This window comes from Atta cephalotes, assembly GCF_000143395.1.
Source record: "Atta cephalotes unplaced genomic scaffold scaffold00028, whole genome shotgun sequence".
Lineage (NCBI taxonomy): Eukaryota > Metazoa > Arthropoda > Insecta > Hymenoptera > Formicidae > Atta > Atta cephalotes.
In genome coordinates this window covers 4,094,391-4,112,940 of record NW_012130092.1, presented here as the reverse complement: position 1 = coordinate 4,112,940, position 18,550 = coordinate 4,094,391, and the positions used below count along the sequence as shown (strand labels likewise).

General features: G+C 39.8%; 1 protein-coding gene across 1 annotated transcript in view; it reads left to right on the top strand.

Annotated features, from left to right (window-relative positions):
- The window catches only part of LOC105620762 (zinc finger protein 704), a 51,677-nt gene extending 33,795 nt beyond the window's left edge, over positions 1–17,882 (top strand). The window contains exons 6-8 of the mRNA XM_012202252.1: positions 15,891–15,997; positions 17,341–17,593; positions 17,670–17,882. Of these exons, the coding sequence (XP_012057642.1) occupies positions 15,891–15,997; positions 17,341–17,593; positions 17,670–17,882 (573 nt within the window). The remainder of the gene's footprint in view (positions 1–15,890; positions 15,998–17,340; positions 17,594–17,669) is intronic.
- The last annotated feature ends 668 nt before the right edge of the window (positions 17,883–18,550 follow it).

Genomic DNA, 18,550 nt, shown 5'->3' with positions numbered 1-18,550 from the left:
ACACACATTTTGAATAAATTATTTTATAGTTACAATAAATATATTTTGAGAAAAATGTACTAAATTTTAATAAATATTATTTGAATTAATGTTAGCTAAATATTTAGAAAGTGCATATTTATTTAGTCAAAAACAATTAATTAAATATTTATTTATCATAAATAAATATCAAGTATCATTCATTTATTCATTACATTTATTAATTCTATTATATAAATATTTATTAATTCTACATATAAAATTGATATATAGTTATCATTTTTATAGCTGTTATATCTTTTTTTGATGTTTATAATAATTGCGATAAAATACAATAATGATAACAATAATAAATTTTATTATAAAAGAGAGTCAAATTACAGAGCTTATCTGCATTTTTCAATATCTATATTTAATGTTTAAAATCCATTGGTAATATCAATCGCTAACAATATATACTGTAAAAAAATATCAATGCATGTACTAAGAATAAAAAACTTTATGTTAGTCACATAATAGTAGCAATAACATTGACATTAGAATGCTCAATTATTTGAGCTTTCTACGTCATGTCTTGAGCGTTAAGCTCTTTATTACAGTCAATGTTAAAGCTGTGCACTTTCTCTCTCTCTCTCTCTCTCTCTCTCTCTCTCTCGTGTTGTTAGAGAACTTTTTGGCCGGGAGAAGAGTCAAGGACGCATGGTCGCGAATTTCAGCTGGCAACCGTCGGTGGGGATGAGATACGTGTCATGCTCGGCGTGCCGTGCCGCACCGCTCGTTGTCCTAGGTCCTGACTGCTTTTTTTTACGCACGCCGAATCAGTGATAAAAGTACATTATTATCGCCATTCAACAGCATGAAGAGAGAAAGGGGAGGGGAGACAGTTAGTTTCTTCCTTACCAAGCGCGACGAAGTCGCATGTTCGAAGCAACGAATGCTTCTCAGAGAATTCACTTCAATGAGAAATGATTTAATGACATAAGGTAAATATATCACAATTAGTAAAGAATTAGTAGATATAAACTAATTATTAGACGAAATTAGACTATTATGACAAAAATTTTAAATGTTAAATAAATTTGTATTTATACAACTTTAATAAGACGAATTTATTTAGAATCGTATTATTTAAAAGCTTAATATTTAAAATTTTTGCCGTCCAATAACGAAGTCATATTCACTAAAATTTATCTTATGCCTCGAAATGAGTTTTATAATATCACGAAGTCACATCACATCGAGATGGCATAATTATGACTTTGAAAGACGCTTTTTTATAGTGTTTCACATCTTATAATTGTTTGATTGAAATATAAAGTATCTTTAGCCCTCTTTTTCTTCTTTTTTCGAACCGTCGCGATAAAAGTTCAAGGAATAAATCTTTCGCTATCATTATTTTTTATTTATTTTTTCCCAGTGATCCGTTGATCCGATGGATTTTGTAACTTACTCGATGACTCCAGTCGATTTAACGCGACGTTCTGTGCTTAATATTAGATACTTGTGACAGCCAGGTTTATCGTACAGCGACACTTATTTTAAATTCAAGATGATATGAATTTTATCGCGAGGACAATCTTAGGCAGCATTCGCTTTCGGTAATTTTTTCAAACGATGAGGATAAAGCGCGATCCCATAATATCTCTGCGAAACGAACGGAGGAGCTTTCTTGGCGTTCGATTTGAGAAAAAAAAATATCATTTTTAGCGTATCGACATTTTCTGCGCCCGCGCGAGATATCTTATCGACCGTCTCTGTATGTTCTACCTTGACCTCCAGCTGTGAAAGTATCTCGAGCAATTAAAGCATTTAAGGGCTCTAGTAGAACGTCGTCGTCGAGTGATCAACGGTGTCGCGAAACGACACGTACGGGTTCTTTAGCGATCAGATGACACATTCCCGCGTGTACTAGCGAGACAAATACTTATTGACTGTTTCGTGGCCACGATAAACGGATAGCAACGTTATCGCAATATTGCCCGTCGATTATCATCGTTGTCCAGCAAATAAACGTACATACGTCAACATTGCAATTTAAAGAGCACAATTCTCTTTTTTTCTTTTTTTTTTCTGCCAAGTCGAGATATAGAATCGCAACTAATCCCCGGGCTAAGCCTCGTCAACCGGCTATAGGTTTTACATAAGCCATTTCGACATCGGCGTAGACTGCACTTTCTCCCGGATTGATCTTAGGTCGGAAAGTCATCTATCTCCTCGGGATTCTCCGAGTCTACCAGTGAAACCCGGCGTTCGTGCGATATGATCGATGAAAGTACAACCGATAATACGCAACGTCATTGTGTTCTCCAGGAATTACGTGAGTGCCACTTAAATCGCCTACGGCTGCACAATTCGCGAAATTTATTAACTGTTCAACACAGCCGAGCGCAATTGTCATTTTTATGAAATTTATCGATAAGGAAACAATCAGCTGGATATAAAAGCTGCAATAGCATAATAAGATAAGACTGTCAAGTTTCACACGATCACGAGATATCTGAAAAGGTCTTTGAAATTTTTTGAAGTAGCGAAACAAAATGAGTGCGCACCTATCTGGATAAGAGGTAGAAGAAAGAAACTTCAGACACACAAATTGACTCGATGCGAACGAGCGGAATGTCCGTGAGATTCGTGTTTTGCATTCGCTTCGTTTCTCGTGCTTTCGACTACCTTCGACACGTCGCGATCGTGTCCGATGATAAAAGAATCGCGAATACGTCGTTCCTACGCGCGCGCAAAGTACGTAACTGTAAACTGGTCCTAACACGGGGCCTCGCCCACTTGATTGCTCAACTTGGGTAAGCCGAGGAGAACCGGTGTGTCTACGGCAACGGCGTGGCAAGGCCGTTGACAGTGCCGGCGAATCAATCGCGTTGTCACGCTCAAACGGGCGCGCTCGCTCGCACTCCGCTCGTGCGTGCCCAGCTGATTCGCCGCGCCACGAGAGCCACTCACCGATCATGGATTCGTGGGTGAGAGAACAAGAAAGCAAAATGCAAGGCAGAAGGAGAAAAAGAGACAAGTTCAATCCTGCGAAAGTTACGTTACGCTGAAAATTGCAAAGCGATTTATAATCCAGTGTGTCGGGACGCAAATGTGACTAGCACGACCATGTCTAAAAACTGTAACAAATAATAATGCAATTTTGCGGAAGTAAGCAAAAATCGGGAAAGTGGAAAATGAGAAGAGGAGACGCTGGCGAATTGATAAAATTTACAAGAGCGAAATGTAATTATAAACTATTATATGAGATAAAAACGATTGTGCAATTGATAGAATAAAAAATTATTTGCTCTTCGAGTAATTATTTCTTTGGATAATTATTTGACTGATAATAAAAGAGAGGAATTGGAAAAATCATATATATATATATATAAAATATATATGTTAAATAAGTCAGTTAAGTTGATATTTTAATTTGCTTCACAAGGCAAATAAAAAATGCCAGATGTTTAAAAATTTGAAAGCACAAATATTTAACGCTTCGTCACTGACATGATTCAATATAAGAGATTTGTGATAACAAATTGCATGACAATATACAAAGAGATAAAAAGGAAAGAGAAACCTGATAACTCGCAATCGGTCTGCAAAGCATAGATAGTCCTGTCCTAGGGTAAGGTTGTCCTCCCATTTTATTTAATTAACTGGCATTATCGATTGGCCAATTGGGACTTGTCTGGTGCCCACCCACTCTCGTTGGTGTGAAGATTCGCGAAAGTAACGACCTTGACTTTACGGATACCATGCCACCGATCGGACAAACATAACGGTCATTGAACGCATAGGCCCGGTTTTATTCGATGTCGGATTCGGATTTAACTGTAATTCTACGATTAGTTCCTCCGGTTGAAAATCCGCAAAAAAGAGATGATCTGTAAAGTATAAGAAGATATTGAGAATGCATTACCAATTCGCGTTAACTCTACAGCATTCGCGTAGTTTTATTAATGTAATTACTCGCACAGAATATTTCTGAGATTTCTCACAATTATATCTCAATTTTCATTGTTCTCTTTGATAATTTACACTTAAATAAAGATTGACAATATTAATACTTTATACATTCCTCAGGTAAAGATAAATGCAAACATTTTTTTTAATTGTGAAATAATTTAAGCTAAATAAATATATAATAAAATGTGTAAATAGTATTCATATATTTACCGAATATAAGGCTGGAGTGTTCCGGACACTCCACGCGAATAATAAAGAATTAACGGACACGCTCACGAATGGTCTCAATTTGGAATAGATATTCATCTGTCGAGGAAGGAAGGATGAGAAAGAAGAAGAGTCTCATACAATAGTAGTGCGTACAATAGTACGAAGACAAATGATGATTGCGGAGACGACTGTTACGAAATCACGTGAAAAAAGAATGATAGAACGACTCGTACATATTTTGTGGCATCGATAAGATCGCTATGTTAATTAGCACGAAATTTAATTCGTGTCCGGTTAAAATTCAAATATACTTACAAAACAAAAACGGGCTAATGTAATGTTCACTGGTTCGTTTTTTGGTTCTTTTTTGGATGAATATATAAGATGTGCGTGCGTGCGTGCGTGCGTGCGTGCGTGTGTGCGTGTACTATACGGTTGTATATATGAATCTCTTACATTTCTTGCTGCAATCGATTCGACGTAAAAACTTCTTCGTCTGCGAAGAAGATTGCACAAACGGCGATGCTCGAAACGGTGCCTGTAATTACAATTGCGACACGTTTCGTGGGAGTGTTCTTATTGTGTTTAACGTACTGGATAATGGGGTTAGCATGCCACAGGATAAACAAAGACTTTTTACGCCTGTGAATATTTTTGTAATAAAGTTTGGGAGATGGATAGAGAAAAAGAGAGAACTACTGTCTGCGCGCATTATCGTTGCAGTAAAAATGCGATTATATCTAACAACGAAGAGTTTGCATGGAACAAACACACGTAATATCTTTAACATGTTCAATTATATTATATGACGTAAATACATACGCATTCTTGTGACGTAGTATCACAACGCGTAGACATAAACACGCTACACTCGCCATTAAGTAAATAAGCACGCGAATTGACGCGTATAAAATCGACTGCCTTTTATTTTTTTAAGTGTTGGAATTTTCTTCTGCTACACGAAGTCGAAATTTAATTGCATGAAAATTTCAATATCGCGCGTTAATTAAGTTATCTACAAAATAACCATTTTTTTATCAGTTTCATATGTTAATCTCGAAGATCTAATTACATTAATTAAGTTATCTATATGTTAAATATGCATGATTTACGTGCCGATATATTTTTTTTTAATTCAGCGAATCTTTTATAAAAAAAATTGCTGTGATGTAAAATAAACTGACAGGGAATAAAAAGTTAATGCCTTATGTAAAGAATAACGATTAAAATAGTTGAATATCTTTCAACGATTTTTTTGTTTAGATATGATCACGGTAAAAAAATTGGACAAAAGATTTAAAACACCGTCTGAAGTTCGAATTATATTTCTACCTTTGATGCGAGATAGAAAAAGAAAATTTAATTGACTGCAGTCAGCTAACAATGCTGGTGCAACCGGACGTATACTAATTTTTACCGCGTGAGCGGGCGATAACCGGATGGATAACCGAAAGTTCGCCGGCTATCGCGCACCGGTTCTCATTTTACGCAATAAAATTAGTCTCTCGCGTGACCTTGAGTCGGTTATTGAACCCTTCTTGCCCGATACGCGAGCGACGCGTCGAATCAGAATATCCGAGTCGAGTTTGGAAACATCACGCACTCGCGTTTTGTCGCCTCGTCGCTGATAAGCGGGTTCGAATAAACATTTCTCTCTCTTTCTCTCTTTTCCGTTCTCTCTTTCTCTCTTTCCGTCTCGTTTCGCATACGCGAGTGCCTTTAAAAAAATGCAGCTTTATCGTACCGCGCCGGCTGGCACGACCAAAATCAGTGAACGGTAACGATTTCAATCCCTTATTAGTTCGGCGTGTATTAAAAGCGCAATGCACGCTAGTGATTACAGGGAAACGAATGTTAATCCGTAAAGCATCGTTGCGATATTTTCGTAATATCAATGCCGGCACATAAAACATACATCCAGCGTCGCGATTGTTATTTTTAATAATCGAGAGCTACGTATAGATACGCGCAAAAATATATATTTTGTTTTACTTTAACATTTTAGTTTCTTGCACTTAACATTCGATTGTGTATTGTACCGGAGGAACTGTCGGTGCGTATCCGCGTCCGGAAACGGTGTAATGCGTATATCGACGAGTCATTTCATTGTGCGCAATTAAAAATTAATGGCAGCGACTCTCGTCGGTACTTAAATTGTATTTTCAGTCGTACCAATAGTACGCGAACGGTACTACCGGTTTTCGGCTGTAACTTCTCTCTCGCGACAGGCAGGCAGAGAGACGAGAGGTGATCGGGGAGGGTCCTGGTTTATTGCTTAACGAGGCCCAGCCGCGCCGGTATTGAATACCGTGTGTGCATAAACGACGATACACGGCCTTGGAAAAAAAAAAGCGGGACAAAATTAAACGCGTGCGGTCGGTGGATATCGGATTTTAAGTGTCCCGTGAAAGTCTCCGCCTGTGTCACGGAATTTCCCTCTTGTCTCTCGTATATCTCTCTTTTTCTCAACGTACCAAAATTAAATTGTACGCTTGCGGATAAATGCGGTATAAAAATATATAATGCGATTTGGGAGCTTGTTTTCTGGCTCTCTGTTTAATGCGTATCGGCTGGAACACGCTCGGAATCATTTTAATTGCTATTTATCCACGAATCGTGTAAGATGTAGTTAATGGTACGTTCAGGAAAAGAGGAGGATTCTCGTGTGAATTTTAACCCGAGTGACGCTCATCATCGTTTTCATTGTCACATGTAACACATCGCACTCTCACGACTTTCTACCTTTCACCGCATTTTCGCTAAATTCGCGATTTTGTGAGACTATCGCAGGTATTTCACAAGACGTTTTAAATATTTCAACTAAAATAGCATGCCAATTTTTTAAATTATTTTTAACGAAATACGTCAAAATACAGAGTACCTTTTTTTAATCTTTCGAAGCTGGTGAGTCTATTGCAACTGAATTATCACTCAATTATACAATAAATCTCTTTGTCAGAAATATTAATTTTCTTTATGTTATATGTCTGTAATTTGGATCATTCTTAAATACTCATAATTCATTCTTTTTTTATGACTTTATCATTTTGGTTCATTGAAATTAATTAGTGCCTTTTAATTAACATAAATCAAATGCGTCAATTATACAAATTTTGACATTATTTCTGAAAAATTAATTCAATTGAAATAAGAGAATATAAAATACAGAAGGTACAATACAAAGAGAAGGAAAATACAATTCTACATTATATTTATAGATCTGTTCTTTTTAGCTGAACTTTTGCACTAGTTCATCTTTCTTCTTTCTTTCTAGAAAGAAAAGAAAGAAAGATGAACTTGTGCAAAAGTTCAGCTAAAAAGAACAAGCTTTATGAAGATCACACATATGAAACGTCCTTAATTGTAAAAAGCAATCCTTTATTTCACCTTTCATTTTATTTTTAGATTCATTTATTTTTCTAAAGTTCAATTTTATCTTTTATTTTAATAATATTTTATAGGAAATTCCTTTTTAAATATTATTCCAATGTCTAATGTCATACTAATGAGTGAGTATTTATGGAAAAAACCGATAAAGTTATGCAAAGACAATATTAATCCAAACAGAACAACAAAGTCACAATAACATCAAAATAACATCAACCGTGACTGATTGAAGTGACTAATAATATTTGCAGTTATTTTGACGTCATTTTGATGTTATGATAACTTTGTACTTTTGGGAGTTATCTCAGATATGTACAAAAAAATTTTCTTAATTAGACTTCTAACAGTCACAAACTAATTTGAAAATATTCAGGAATAACGTCATAAAAATTTCAGATTCGTTCTTCATGTTCTTCAAGAAAATATGATCGCTGTAATTATATCCGCAAAGTATTCGAAATAAAATAACAAGAAAGAATACAAGATATATCACATGATATGTACATAGCATTTTTTTCGACCGGTTGAAATCAATACTGTCTAGGAAAATTCAAGGTGCTTCGGAGTTCGCAAGGCTGGCAAAGTGCATCGTCCTCATTCGGCGTCACCTCTCATTTTCTCCCATCGGCTCCACGTATATATATCGGCCGTGGGCTCGCTGAACGGGTGTCCTCCACCATTTCAACAAGAAGAGCGGGGCCGCGGCACGGCGTCCACGCTGCAAACCGGCGACGTAAACAACGTATCTGCGCAGGCGCAGCCGTTCCTCCCGCGCCGCCGCTTCAACAGTTCGTTCGCGCTGTCCTCTTCCATCTCGCCCTTTCTTTCTCACTCTCTCTTCTTTACTCCTTATTTCTCTTCCTTCTCTTGCACGCGTACGATTCTCTTGCTCGTGGAGCGTCGGGCCCGACCATCGCTTAGCAGCCTTCTCAACGACGACGCTGACCTTCATAAAGTCCAGCGCACAATGGCCGGCTGCAAGATCCGAACATTGAAAACTTTCATACGTGTCTGGAAATGTTCGGATAACTGTATGGGGACCATGGCCTACGGAGAAAGTTATGCGGTTAATTAAAGGAGTGAAATGTTGGAGTATATTCTCCGAGTGAATATATATATATATATATATATATATAGAGCGCGCAACGAATTCGAGCTTAATATGGAGTCTACTCCTTTGTGTGGTTGAGCGCAGCAACAATGTTGGTATTCGCCGGTCGGTGGTTGCAACATCGCGACAGCCTATGTCGCCGCTCGTTTCTGTCGAAAGGTCTACCAGGCGCCATTGTACTTTGAGGAAAGAGAAAGATAAAGAGGCACTCGAGCACGCACTGGCGGAGTGTAAATATCGATAACATGCGGAAACAGCGAACGATGCTGATGATTTAATCGGCATGTTCAATTAATAAAAAATACAAATATTTATTTCTCTCTCTCTCTTTCTCTTTTGTTTCGTAAAATAAGAAAAAAAAAATGCGTTCGGGAAAAAATTTGGGAAGCAATCTTTTGGAGATCATGTTTTTCCCTGATTTAACAGTTAACTTAAGTAACGGAAAATTTGTTGGAATAACAATCATTCTCAAATTATCATTATCATCATCACAACTTTTTAACATTCATGTCTAAGATACCTGACATCTAAAGTTTATGTTGACCATTATTTATCTCGGAAAGACAAGTACAGGTAGATTATACATTTCCTAACTGAATTCTTCCAAAAATGAACGCAGATAACAAAAGTTGACCAACGATAAATAGGCTCTAGATAAATGTCAGCCTTTTTTGTCATCCGGATGCAACGAAAAGCAGCAAATCAGATGCGTCGAACATCCTGATGAAGTCCCTCGTCGTGACTCACGGGTACCTACTATCGTCCCCTCCATGCCCCTCCGTGGGCATTTGAAACGATTCTCTGTCTCTCTTCTCCATGTCGACGACCTCGGTTCTTCCTTGTAAATTGCACCGAATCGCGTGCTGCGACGTGTCCCAGCTGAGCGTGCTTTTTCCAGCTCGCTATTTTACGGCCGCATCGTTCGCCGGGAAAATGAAAAAAAGGGTCGAGGCTTTTGTTCGCCCTCTTGTCTCGTTTGTTACGGATCGCTACCGATTGCCAAAACTCGCTTTCGAGCAGTTTCGTTGTCGCGTGTCCTCGCACGTTCTCTCGTGTCTTTCTCAATAAGTTCGCTGCGACGTTTCCGAGTACTTGCGCTTGCGTATCCTGGAACAAAGCATCTCTCCGTTGCGGAGATGATTCTGCTCGTACGTTCTACTTGGCGTGACGCATCGTTACGTCGCGTCGCAATGACTGTTCCCCCACCGTGAAATGAAAGCCCTCCCAGTTCGCAAACGGTGCATCCATCGACGACGAGCGACATGTAGTCGTTACAACGACGTAGCCTTTGTCAGTATACCTGCTGCGTCACACGTGCTTCGTGCATCTCTCGCCTCGGTCAGTCCCCTCTCCTCCCTCTCTCACTCTCTCTCTCTCTCTTTCTTTCTATCTCTCAGTCAGATTTCTCCCTATCGGTTCCTCGCGTCTACGCAGTCATATTCTGAAATTTTCTGCCCCTTATTACCACATCTCGTCCCCGCCCGTTCGCCGTCGCCATCGCCACGGCTTGCCGCCGCCGCCGCCGTCGCCGCCACCACTACGAAAGTCCCACAACAAACCCGTAGATTTTTCTCCCGCCACCCCGTATACTTCATGCGTGAGGCGCATCGGTGTGTGTTGCGAAGGGTCAACGTCCGACCCTCACCACACGCCACGGATCGACGCGCATCGTACGCGCCAACACACAGAAGTCCGGTTTGTTTTGGTTTCCCGGGCGTTACCCGGCCTCCCCACTTCTCTCCAGTGACTTCGACTCCTCTCTCTCTCTCTCTCCTCCCTCCCTCCTCTCTCTCTCTCTCTCTCTCTGTTTCTCTTCTTTCTCTCTCCCTTATTCGCCCATTCCCGCGTGCTCTCTCTCTCTCTCTCTCTCTTTCTCTTTCTTCCTTCCTCTCGCGATATATCCTTATGTCCGTGAAACCGCCGCGTGGAACGACGGCGTGGTCCCGAAATGGGGATTGAGAGTCGGCAGCTAGTGACGTCAGGATGTGTACACGAAACGGTACATCGAAGTTATCGTTATTTACAGACAATGCAATGACAACCTCTGAAAGTTTGTATATTAGATACAAAAATATTTCCTGAATAAATTAAAGCAAAAATAAAGATAGATCATAATATTTACATTTTAAGTTGCGTCAGGCAGGAAGAATGCAGATATTTTTATTTGTTCAAATAATAGTACTTCCACCGACATCTTTACGTTAAACAACCGGATTGATATATCCGGGACGGTGAGATACATCCGTTACGATTCAACGAAAGAAAATGGTTTGCACGCGAAAATCTTGGCAATCGTGGGAAAGGTAGAGTGACGCAGGAAAATACAGTTCCTGCCGCGTGCAATTGTCGGCGACTCAACACGAGTCGATTAGCGCGGAGAAAGCGAGAGGCCGCGTGGAAAGCGAACTCTCGTAGCGTCAAGCGTGTAGTTTGGAATCGATTTTTGCGGTGCTGCGTACGTTCGATTCGTGAACAACACGCTTGACGCTACGGCGAGTCTGCACAACCTGCAAATAAACGCGTGCAAGAATCGGCCTTGGTAATCGGCGAGACAGTTTGCGTGCCGGCTCGGCAGTAGTGTAGGTGCTCGAATTGTGATTAATCATCAATACAGTCGAATATCCGAAAATAGAATTGTGACGCCGCGCCGAGTTCTTTCGCTTGAAAGAATGCGCACGCACGGCCGATTCGAGAATCGAGATCCATTCACTCTAACGAACTTCGGGGCGTTGACTTCCAGCGCATTCCTGCGGGACGAATCACGGTATAGTCTATTTCATTGGCCGCGTCTCTCGTTTTCGAAACGATTTAACAAGAAATTTTTCACACGTCGCTTATCAAAGGACTCCGGGGAGCGATGACGCAAGGACGTCTCGTCGGGATAACACGTGCGTAATTTTTGTACAATGCTCCTCAGATCTTTACGCAGTACAGAGACGTGCGCGTGTATATTATATATATAAGCGAATTTGCGAGCGAGTAGTAAGCGCGCGCGCGTGTCGTTGCGCAGTGCACAGCAGTAGTGGGAGAGCGCAGGGGGAGAGACGCGCGGTATTCGTCATATCCATGGTAGGGGTGGATGCCCGGTGCGCGCGCTCCGACCGATGCGTGTGCATCCCCAACGGGCCGCAGCTATCTCTATCGCCGGCAACGTCGTATCGCATGCGATGCGCTCACGAAACGCCGGCCGTCTCGTCGCGGCAACCCCGCGTTGAGGCTTACTCATCCCCGCGTGCAATGATATTCGCGCACGCAAACACGCGGGAGATGGCTTCGCGAGATCTACGTCGCGCTTCGGCCCTACTACGCAGCGAAGAAAAGGATACGCCGTCAGGACAGGGTTCCCATAAAATTAGAAATCGGATAATTATTAGGGGAAAGTCGAGGAATATTAAAATTTTTTCTTTTGAATGATCAACGAAGCATTTGCAGCGTAAATCGCATTTCTAAATGTTTATTCATCAGAGAAGGTATAAAAGCATATATGCTTATCAAGAATTAGTGCGATTTCTTAAGGGATGAAAAACTTCTACCTCTGCATAGTTGTCATAAATTCTTATCCTAAAATTCCATAACTTTTCCCTGACTATCAATAATATTTAAAAATGTTTTCGTCCTGATTTGAAAACTGTTAAATATTTTGTCGGGAGATCAATTTAGCATAGCAATATAAATTACAATTAATATTGCTGATTATGAATTAACATTACTTGCATTATTAATTGTTAAATTGATAATATTTCAAAACTAGGTGTGACGTACATACATTTAAAGCCAACAATTTTATTCCAAAAAATTTTGCGAATTGATCAATTAAAGAATGCTTCAAAGTATTTGCAATATTAAGTAGATCTTATCTCTAGAATACATTAATACATCAAAGCAAGCATAGCATCTCCGATAACACGCACGTTTAAAAGAAGTCATAAAGACATTATAAAGACATTGGTTTTGGACAGACATGTTCATCAAAAGATATCTAAAAGACATTATAAAAAAGCTCTTGTAGACAACGCGTGTTGTCTGTTTATCATTCAAGAAATCGTGTGATACTTGCAACGTGTGATTCAAGCTTTACATGTAACTACCCCTGGGACATTTCTAGATGCCTTCCCCCTGATCGAATTTTGCGATAGCTCGCTGTCTCTATTACACTTTATGCACAACGGGATGTTCAATATAACTGCATTTGACGATATAATCTTGATATGTTTTTCAAGCAAAATCTTTTGTTTCTATTTAAAAAATATTGTTATATTTTGAATACTTTATTAATATCGAACATTTGATAAATAAGTCAGTCAGACAATTAATGCGTGAAAATGAAAAATCGTGACAATAATCATATATTGATAAGTAATATTAATTTTGTCCACTGCAATTTTTTCAATAATCATGGATGTTTTTAATCTGATGATTTTTATATATCCTATATTTTATAATTTTAAATAATTTTAAAAAATACATTTTTATAATAAATAGTTAAGCTGCATAGCTCAGACAATTAACAATTAATTAAAGAAAGAAGTAATGAGCTTGGCAAAATAATAGTTCAATTAAAACAATTGTATTTTTAGTCATATTAGGTATAGTAAAAAGAAATTCATTATTTTTGCATGAAATTGAATGGAAAAATAATGGATTTCTTTTTATAAATTCAATTTAAATTGGACCATCTTCAGTGGAACTATTACAAAACGCTTACAAAACATCATGTATTAATCATAACATCTCTGATTAAATGTTAAAACGGCTGCCGTTATTAATCCTTTTTTAATTAATTAATAATATTTTTACTTAATGCATTATCTTTTGCGAATGGAGTATCTGGGAGAGTAGATCGGCGTCGATCAGTGGTTGCGCACGCGAAGATGCTCATCCGAATGCGTGGTGCCCTCTAGACTAATGCCATCGGTATTACCGCGTCGTATCCTAAAGGTCGTGGAAAAGGGAGTGAAGGGGAGGGAGTAGTAGAGAAAAGTAAAGGACTACTGCAAAGTTCTCCGGAGCACGCCAAACCAACACGCCGAGAGACATGGGCAAGACAAGGCAAGGCAAAGGGAGAGCGTTGCCTGCCGACTGGCATAGAAGGTCTGTGACCTCGGCAATGGCTGAGCCGCGGCATACGCTGTTCCGTTCCGGCGTGTACCCGACGTGTGTACCGTTTCAAAGATAACGTCACCTATGTCACTGAAAGATCTTCGAAATCGTCGAAAATCTCTTTCCGAACGGTACGTTCTCGCCTCCTGGACGCATCTCTTTCAGACGTATTGATACATACGCGGGACGCCTTCCGGGCTTATCACGAGCTTCCGGTCACCGGTCTTTCGCCACCCGTCACCCGGTATACCGCGCACCGGTGTATCTCCCCGGTGTACCGTTTCGGAGCTGATGTCACTGCACTAGCGAAGCCCTTAAAGCCCGCCGAAGCGGTAGCCTCTCCGCCATCGAACGGCGCAATCCCGCTTATCACGTGCGCGCCTTTCAGTCAATACGCTTCCGAACGCTTATCAGCCATCGCACTCTCTCTCTCTCTCTCTCCCTCCCTCCCCTCCTCCCTTCGCTATCATCCCGTCGATCGTACCATCCACCCGGTGAGAAATCGAAAGAGGCGAGCGTTAATGGCGCGTAGTAAACTGAGCCATGCAAAATTGAGGAAAGCGATCGACGGTGGTGTGGGGTGGTGCGGTTTCCAAGATCGTGTCTTAAGTGCAGTCGTTAAAGTCACTCGTAAATATTCATGCGCTCATTAACTAGACCGAACGGCCCGGCGACGTGCTATCGCGCGAATGCGTACTTAAAGCGAATTATTTTCGCCGTAGTCTGACGGCTTATTAATCCGGAATGCTTTGAAGGGACGTCCTACACTGTAGCGTGTTAACGAGCTCATGATTGTCTTCTTGGGCCGTTACGTTGGAAAATGTTCGCGTCGCGTGTGCTCTCGCCAGGATGATTGTAAAACCGTTAATAAGTAATTAGCTACATCCGGATTATGCTCGTCAAGCTGCATCAACATGTTTAAATCTATATAAATTCACAAACACGCCGACATGTATAGAAACTGGCGACATCGATTTTCGATATGCTTTGTTAGAAATAAACGTAGAAACGTAACACTTTCGCGTCCGCTTAATAAAATATCGAAATTCGATTCAATGCTTATTTCAAGGCAGATTCGTTTTTACTATCTACACTTAACTCTTTGTAACAATAGTTGCTGCTGAAAATGCATTCGAATGATTAAAAGCTAAGACTAATCCATTTGTAAATGTACTCCGAATCCCCTTGAGCGGAGCGACTTGCAATTGTCATTCTATCCGCGTTGGATTCGTACTCGGGGATAAGCAAGATCCGGGTATCATCCGCGATAATCGTCACTCGAGTAGAAGACGATTACACGCAATTGAGGACTTGTCTCGCTTTCGTGAGAGATGCCGGTCCCGTCCTTCGCGCTCAAACACGCGATCATCGCGGACCGCGTGGGCTTGTATTCCTCGCTCTCTTGCGATCAATACCACGTGACCGTAACGTTGTGACCGGCGCAACGCGGCGCCTCCGCTACCGGCCGGCCGATGTAAACAAAGAAACGTGCGCGCGGCGCGGCTGCCGCACGGCATCGATTTTCCTCTCTCCTCGGCTTGGCGTGACTCCGACGCAGGGCTGTCTTAAGATGTTCGGAATCTTATAGATTAACATACGATATCTCACTTGCGATCACGCGTAACAATTAATGTTTCTATTCAATGACAATTGAAATACAAAAAGGGATATAATAAATATAAGGATTCTAGGATGTTGAGGGGGAGGAGAGAGGCTTTTTGAACTCTGTAGTATATTGATAAAATATTTATTTTAATTAGCAAACACGGGCTATATTAATGATAAATATTAGAATCATTTTAATAGCAAAATGAAGGGAATTAATTATTTTTGAAATGGTGGTTCACTGGAAAATGTTACATGAATGGTGTTTCAATCGATGAAAACAGTCTATTCAATTCGATGATCAAAGCAGTCCTGTTACCAGTGTGAGCCATGCACAAATTGCATCACGATGTACCGATTGGTTATGGAACAATGTTTGCTGAAATAAATCATAGCTGCCTATACACACATTACCCTTTTCCCTTTCGTGAAGTTCTCACGGACATGTGAAGTCCTAATGAATTCTATCGGGTCTATCACCACGTGATGTATGTACGTTCGTGTCGATGATCATTAACGACTATCATTTTTCTGTTTTCAGGCGAATGCGGCAGTGGTCTTCAAGTGCAATTGGCCGGGTTGCCTCGAAATCAAGGCGACCGTCGCACTTATTGAAGAACATGTGCGCCAGTCACATCTGCTTCTGGGGTAAGTTAATACCCTAGATGTAATATATGCCTCGCACATAAGCGTAAAACCCATTATGAGGTCGAGGCGGAATACGCGCGCGAGATCAAGCCATCAAGTTGGTCCCACAGCTGAAAAAGAGTACGCTATTGACATTAAATATTTTCCGTGAGCCAAAGCGCTTACAATCGGTTACCATTATAATGTCAGCACTGTATACCCTAGCTCGAGTATGCAACTCTCTTCAAGAGCTTATAAAATTAACTATCGCCTGGCTCATAACGCACCACTTCGGTGTCGGGAATTGTTGATGATGGAACAAAATGATCGTATCCATCTGCGTAAGTTTACATAATGTTTATATAAATTGACATAGCAATTATTTCTATGGTTCTCCTCTTTTCTTGCGACGATTCAATTCTTGATTTTCTTGATTTTTTTTGATGTTTTTTTTTCTCTTATAAATAGATTAATGAAATATAATATTAATAACGATAATAATTTTATTGAGTATAAATATATCATATAAAAAAAACAGTATAGTATAGGAATAAATAAAAAAAATTGCATATCAATGGATCGATAATAACACGATATATATATAAGATTAATTTTTATTCTCGTTGCTTTCCTTTTAATACAAATTGACAGATACTTATATTGTTTCTGTTTTCTTATGATAAGAAAGATAGAATATAGGTGTCAATTTGTATCACTAAATGGAAAATATTCAGACTTATGTATTATTGTACATTAGAATTATACAGGATTATCTATATATGCATAAAATAAAATCTTCAAAATAAAATTTTTGAGAAAAAGAACTAATACTAATCGTATTAGTAATAAAAATAACAAATAATACAAATAATAAATAATACAAATAACACTGATACGAAAATAAATATTAGTACATTAGCTTGATTTTAATAAGATAACATACTTATATTTATACAGAGATACATACACACTGATAATACTCATATATTTATTCATACATATGTATGATTATATGTAGATAAAAATACATTGTAGTAAAAATAATAGTAAATAATAATAAAATATAATATGGTACGGTATATATGGTATAAATATTATTATAAATATTATTAAATATTATTGTAAGAAATAACGAAATAAATAAAAACAAAGTAAATCTATTAATTAAAATGAGAAATGATAGAGAAGCAGTTGATTAGAGAAGAGTGCGCGAGAGAGAGAGAGAGAGGAAGAAAAACTGAATATAAGGAAATAATGAATTAAAATATTTTTTTGTAAGAAAAAAACAACCTTGAAATTTTGTGTGATGTCGAGGACAAGAAAGCAAAGACTGAAAGCGAATTGAGATAATTCTTATTTTACAGCCCAAAGAAATCCAAAGGATGCGACAGCGAGGACGATCACGAGGAGGAATTCTATTATCAGGAAGTCGCTGTGGATCACATGAGTTCACCTCCCACGATGTCTCACCGGGACATGGCAAGACCTCCGCATGAGGATCCAGAGTACCAAAAGCAGCTTCGTCTTGAGGCGACTCCTGTCGCGAGTAATTTTATCGAGAACGGAATGGTCGGTGTCAGGGAACCGAGCAACACGTTTACGATCTCACAATCGCCGGTAGGTAATCGCGCGTTCAGACCGTAAACCGGTACTATGAGAAATACAGACTAAATTTATTTTTCTTTTATTTCAGGGTACACCCAATAAACACATCAAATTGTCACCGCGGCCATTGCAGGCGTGTCATCAACAGAACATGACAACGTCCACGGGCAAGCCGTCCTCTCCGCGGCGAACTCGCAGCGATGTTAAGAAATGTCGCAAGATCTACGGTATGGATTCACGTGACCTCTGGTGCACTCAATGCAGGTGGAAGAAGGCCTGCACCCGTTTCTGCAGCGAATAGGCCAAGCGTCCGCCCCGTTCGTACGTCCGTGGGCGGAAACCCTTGTCAAGTCGACCCCAGAGTTTGCCAATGCTACGTTGAACATTAACACCAACTGCCAAATGCCAATCATCGTCGAAGATACGGCGCCGAGAAAATAGCTCTCGCATTCGGAGCACGAGACGCAAAACCGCCAATTATATCGCCGGTTGTAGCGAAAAGTGTTATCCTATGAGTTATTCCAACATATACCGGGACTTCTCATAAAAAAAGCAAAAATCCAAAGCTCGTAAAAGCAGCATCTCTTCCTCTGCTCTCTGTTTTCCGTCGTCGAGACGGCATGCACGAGTTTTGAAGAGAAACATCTTTCTGTAATTACGGTTGGCAGGTAGCTCTATAGGGTTGATAATCAGATAAAAAGGGTGCATGATATAACACTTTTCTAGTGCTCATAGAGGAAGTTACCAACGTAAGATTTATCTGAACGATTTCCGCCCGTTCGTGTTTTGCACTTGGCAAACTCCGATCGGGTCCCTTAGTCGTAACGAGGGACTTTTCGATTAAAATAGATAGCGAATAATTGGCGTGCGGAGCGAGGCGACCTCAAATTGTTGCATTCTCTCGCTCCCAACTCGCCTAACAAAGAGAACCTTTTGGTTCGGTACGAATAAGATACGCACTCGCACTTA